We start from the raw sequence: 5,554 nt of genomic DNA on the forward strand, positions 1-5,554 counted from the left end.
TTTTACGAAAATCTATTTGAAATAGCTTCAAAATTAAGTGATTTTTTGAAATTTTGATATCCAAATTTTTTACCCATAAATAGATGAAATACCTAAAATCATATTTTAAGAATAACTATTCAAACAAAATTTTCATTTTGAAGCTTTTATAAAAAGTTTTTTTGTAAAAAAAATTTTCACAAAATTTGGTAACACTATAAAAATCATTTTTAAAAAAAGCCATAACAAACGGGCCCAACATTATTTTGTACAAATCTGTTTTTCCTTGCATTTGTTCAGCTTTTACAATAAAACAGTATAATTAAGTGTAAGCTGTACCAGAAATCATGTGTGTTTCTAGTCATACATCATACAACTCAAACATATAATATAATCATATACAACTCCTGCTCAAATCACGGCACTCAGACAACCATAAATCCATATGCTCTATGATCTTTTGCCTGACTTTGTGAACAGCATCAGGTGATGTGCAGTTTTTGTCATTGCCTAAAAAGACATTTCACAGTTTAATGATTGGTGGCCTAGAACATGTCACGATGACAGTAATGATTAGAGAGCTAGAAATTAGACAAACCTTCAATATTAAAGGGACTTTGAGGGCAACCTCGTATGTCAGTTCCATGGCCACAGTTATGACAAGTGATGGTGTAGGAAGGCACTGAAAGTACAGTAGTGAGAAAAACAGTATTCAGCAAATGTTACAAGAACACACTAATTGTTGAATGATTAAATAATGGTTAAAGTAAATTCTAACTCACTATTGGGTGATGAAATTTGTTTGGATGCACGACGCCAAGGGTCTTGTGAGCCATTTGTGAATACTATTTTGGAACCTGTCCATGCACGTTAAATTAAGATACATCATACATGAAATGCAGTCGAATTTCAAAATGACAATATAATAGTATATTCACAGTAAAATCATAGAAGAATGTAAAAAATGTAGTATCCAGCCAAATTAAGTTATTGCGAGAAAACCTGTTTCCCACATAAGCTAGAAATATAACTTAAAAATAGCCATGACAGAGTTTTAAACCAGAAGTCATAAAGTTTTGAGTTGGTTTTGTGGGGTTGAATCGGTCCCAACAGACAAAATCTTGGTTTTGTGGGTTGAGCTGAGTCGGGCTAAAGAAATGTTAAAAATAACATTTAGAGTCCAAATGAATTAAAGAGCAATGCAAGCAAATTAGTTACGAATTTCATAGAATTTGGGCTTAGGTTTAACTCAATCTCACAAATCCAGTTTTTCGAGTGAGGACTATCCAAGCCTTATAACTTATAAGCGCTACTTAGGTCATATCTCTAGTTGATGCGAGACTCAACACAAATCAAAATGAAGAAAACGAAAAGAAACATAAAACTCAACAAGCTTCTAACCAGCGATTTTTGTGCCTCCGTAATATATATTAGTTGCATCAACATCAGGATATATGCCCTTTCCAAAGACATTTTTGCAAAGATCCAAATGGTATCTGCAATTTATGAGAACCGACCGATTATAAACATTTACAAGATCATGATGAAAAAAAATGTACAAAATCTAGAAACATTAAAATTTAAAACTATAGGTTAACTGGGCTATACAAAAGAGGAGGAAAGGAATAATGTCAATTAGGATATTGCCTCGTGTCAACTTTGTGGGAGCGTATACTGTCATTTGAAGGAGCCACCTGAAAGTACGCAACCTCGCTACAAACTTGAAACCACCATAGTCTAGAAGCACTGTCTTCAGTGATAGCAGTGTTCTTCAAGTTCTGTTGGTTATAACTTTGTGTATCGCTACCGTCAGTTCCAAGGTAAAAATCTTTGATAAATTTGGCATAAGCATCCTGCAGTGTGAGTTATATTTGAGCGGTTTCAAAATGTTTTGGTAAAAGTAGCTAAATTGAAAAGCATACCACCAAATCATCTCCGTCCTTCTTTGCTTTAACAAGAGGCTTGCACAATATATCCGGATTTCCATATTGAAACTGAAACATTCGCCGACAAAAAGAAGAAAGACACGATCAAGATTGAATACATGATATTGGAAGAATGAACTAACAAAGAAACAGCTTAAGTCATATCAATTACCGCTGTAACAGCAGCATCGGCCAAGAAATAAAAGAAGTCTCCATCAATTTCAAGCTGCAAAACCAAAAGGTCCAACATGAGAAACATATAACAAAATCTACTTGGAACTCGTGAGCATGATTTCTTTCTGGCTTAATAGAAAGGAAGAAGCATACATCAGCTGCATTAAAAGAAGCCTTCAGTGCCTTTCCATCAGTTGCTAGTTTTTGTTCGATAAGTCGAGTGGTTTCTTGTAACGCTGCCTTACATTCAACACCTGCTGACTCACCAATCTGCATATCAAAGAGAGAAATCTAAACTTCGACACTATGAAATAGGGAAATTCACAAAAATGATGGCCGAGAAGGAGAAATCACTATCTTCACCTGCTGATCAAATTCCGTGAAGTCGTAAACAGCAAGAACAACTGCAGAACTTGCAAGACTTCCACATGTTAAATGGGGAAACTTAAGACGGAACCATGCACTGAGTGCTCCAGGATACGATACACCGAAAACAAACCAGGGATTATCAGTTTTTGTTCTATTAAGCCTTGCATTTAAGGATTCCTACAAGAATATACCGCCAGTTATGAAAATTAACATTTTCAACAAGTTTTCTTTCATTGCAGTCTATTTCTATCATGTTATCATCAACCAGGAAGGTAACTTGCCTGATAACTCTGTCGAAAAACAGCCAAATCAAAGAGTGCCTGCTTGGATGAAAGATATCTCAAATTTTCTGTCGCCAGAGTTCTAAATGGCGAACTCTTCCCGTAATAGCGATGCTCAAGAGAAACCACAGCTGCTCCAAACTTCTTTGCTAGAACCTAAAAAATGTTAAAAAATAAAATACATGTAATCTATGAAGCACAACACCCAAAAACGACAGACACTGACACAGACACGGCGATACCTATAATAATTTGAAAAAATTGAATAAATTAACGTAATTACAAGTGTGGGTGCCAGTGTCCAATACAGACGCAGACGCATTTTTACAGAGGTGTGAGTATTAGATAGCATGTAATATACATTGAGCAACAAACAGCATAGTACAAAATGGATTAAGAATAGCAACAACTTACGCTAACGTAGTCGTTTCTTATTCCATTGCAAGAATATTCACCACATATGACTAAAAAAACAGGTCCATCTGGAATCCTGAAAAAGTCAAGGAACTGATAGTAACGCTGCTGAAATTTGCGATGATCCTGCAATATACAAATAAGAATAATCAGTTAAATTGGGATTTGATAAGGGAAATAGGAGAATTGAAATTGATAGTTTATTGAGAAGAGATGAAAAAGAGTACGTAGGGAGAGTAGTGGTCGAGTGTCTGGGAAAACCAGAGCTCTTCCTGGGTCAGATACTTGTTGTTTACAACTCTACTTTCAGATTGAGAGAAACGATGTAGTTGCGAAGGAGGTGTTGCTGCCGCCGTATGGAACAAGAGTAACAGAAACACAGAAAAACACGGCCACATCGTCATCATCAGCCAACACTGTTTCCACGTCAACCACAGCTCTAATCCTTAAAGTTTAGTTTTTCTTACAAAATAAATATCTAAATTTTCTATTAATTTTATGAAAAAGAGGGTCATGCTGACGTGTGTAAAATATTTTGATTATATATATATATATATATATATATATATATATATATATATATATATATATATATATATATATATATATATATATATATATATATATATATATATATATATATATATATATATATACACTCATGAGTTTACGCTATAATTTTTTAATTTTAGAATTAAAAAAATTTAATTGCATTATTACTTCAATAATATGCATTTTGAAATTAAAATTTGCTGCTCCACCAATTTTTTTTAAATATTATTTGTTTCAATTTCTAAATTCTAAAATTTAAATTTAATCTTAATAATCATATTTATTGTTTCACGTTTTCATGCAAAATTTGAAAAATAACTTTTCAACTTTTATTTAGGAAAATGAAAAGAATGTACCATTTGTTATTAAAGAGACATATGCGAAACCTTAAAACCCTAAACCATTTCCTTTTTCCTTCATTTTCTCTGCTTCTTTCATTTTTTCTTCATCTCATCTCTACCTCTTTGCGCCATTTAAAGTCTAACATCAGCATCTCTCTTTATATATTTTCGAACTTCAATGATTAATTTAAGGTTTGAAAACTCCCCCTATCTATTTCGCAAAAAGTTAAAATTAAAATTTTTAGGAGGACTTTTCTTTGAAGAAAATATTTAGAGGGACTAAAGTTGAAAACCTCTATATTTAGAGGGACCAAAAACATATTTAACCCATCAAATTATGAAGACAATACGTTGATTTGTGAAGAAATTAACATATTAGACACTTATTCACAAACACCTTCAGGAATCAAGGCAACACATTCATATTTACTAAATTATATATTTTAGGGTTAATAGGCATTTACCCCTCTGCCATATAAGCGAGATTTGATTTTCCCCCTCTTAAAAAAAAATTTGTGATTCCCCCCTTGAGAAACCCAGATTCCAAATTGCATCCCCCCTCATGCTGACTTGGCCATGGAATCTTCATAGTTGGCCTGCCAAGTGGCTTTTCTAATTTTTTTTTTAAATCCACGCCATTTTTTTCATTTTTTTATATATTATTTTTTTTATTACGTTTTTTAGAATTGTTATTTTAATAATTTTTATAAATTATTTTTATAGAGTATTTATTAGTTATTATGAATTGTAAAAATTAATCTTTGGGCCTAAGCCCTTACTTGTTGCATTAGAAGCCCATTTAAGAAGTCTGTTTTTAATTCAAATGGATGTGTGTGTATTTGCTTTATAAAGACTCATTTTGTCTTTGAAATAATCAATGTGGGACTCGACAGCACTAACAAAAAACAACAACACCAGCCATAGAAGTATGGTATCTGAAAACAAGCTTTGGTGCAGAATTGAAGATAAGGTTTTGGATTTAGCGAGGTACCTTTAAGCCAATAGCCTCTCACCACCTCTCCAAATCAACTTGCAGCTTTTGAAAAAGATATTGAAAGGCAAAAACAAAAAAGAAAGAAAACTTTTGTGCTTCTGTTTCTTCTTCTTAATTGGAAACTCTATCATACTATGCTCTATCCTATGCTATGATGGGACTTGCTCAATGCCATAGTGGTGGGTCTGTTATTAGTTCTCTTGAAGAAGTGACATTAGATAATTGGAAGTGGATGTACAAGCACGTGCAGATAAAGGGGCTTTTCACATCTGATACGTCCAAATGAAAAAGCCATTCATAGAAATTTGTTGTTGTGCTAGGTGTTGTTCCAATGTTGGTGGATTTGCTTCACAAATGCATGGAAGTTGGAAGTTTTGCTTCACAAATGCATGGAACTTGGAAGTTTGGCAAGTACTAGTATATAATGTTGGGTTCGCAATCATTACTAAACTTAGATCATCAATAAAAGCATAGAGAATATTGAAAATACTGTGTTCAAGTTCATCAAATGCAGTGCAGCAACTA

General features: G+C 33.2%; 1 protein-coding gene across 1 annotated transcript; it reads right to left on the reverse strand.

Moving 5' to 3' along the window:
• Positions 1-240: 240 nt before the first annotated feature.
• LOC131646759 (probable serine protease EDA2) lies at positions 241-3,612 on the reverse strand. The gene is made up of 12 exons (XM_058916722.1): positions 3,370-3,612; positions 3,143-3,268; positions 2,729-2,884; positions 2,442-2,624; positions 2,232-2,348; positions 2,077-2,130; positions 1,902-1,973; positions 1,627-1,832; positions 1,381-1,475; positions 762-836; positions 578-661; positions 241-489 (listed from the first exon to the last, which is right to left on the reverse strand). The coding sequence occupies exons 1-12, from the start codon at positions 3,547-3,549 to the stop codon at positions 374-376; spliced, it is 1,464 nt and encodes a 487-aa protein (XP_058772705.1). The 5' UTR covers positions 3,550-3,612; the 3' UTR covers positions 241-373.
• Between the last annotated feature and the right edge of the window lie 1,942 nt (positions 3,613-5,554).

The sequence above is a fragment of the Vicia villosa genome, linkage group LG2 (assembly GCF_029867415.1).
Source record: "Vicia villosa cultivar HV-30 ecotype Madison, WI linkage group LG2, Vvil1.0, whole genome shotgun sequence".
Classification (NCBI taxonomy): Eukaryota; Viridiplantae; Streptophyta; class Magnoliopsida; order Fabales; family Fabaceae; genus Vicia; species Vicia villosa.

Excerpts from the sequence above, each read along its gene's own strand:
- LOC131646759 (XM_058916722.1), bottom strand. The coding sequence starts at position 3,549 with ATGATGACGATGTGGCCGTGTTTTTCTGTGTTTCTGTTACTCTTGTTC. Across the intron at positions 662-761 it reads ACAAATTTCATCACCCAATA|TGCCTTCCTACACCATCACT; the intron begins GTGAGTTAGAAT and ends CTGTACTTTCAG. Across the intron at positions 490-577 it reads AAGTCCCTTTAATATTGAAG|GCAATGACAAAAACTGCACA; the intron begins GTTTGTCTAATT and ends ATGTCTTTTTAG.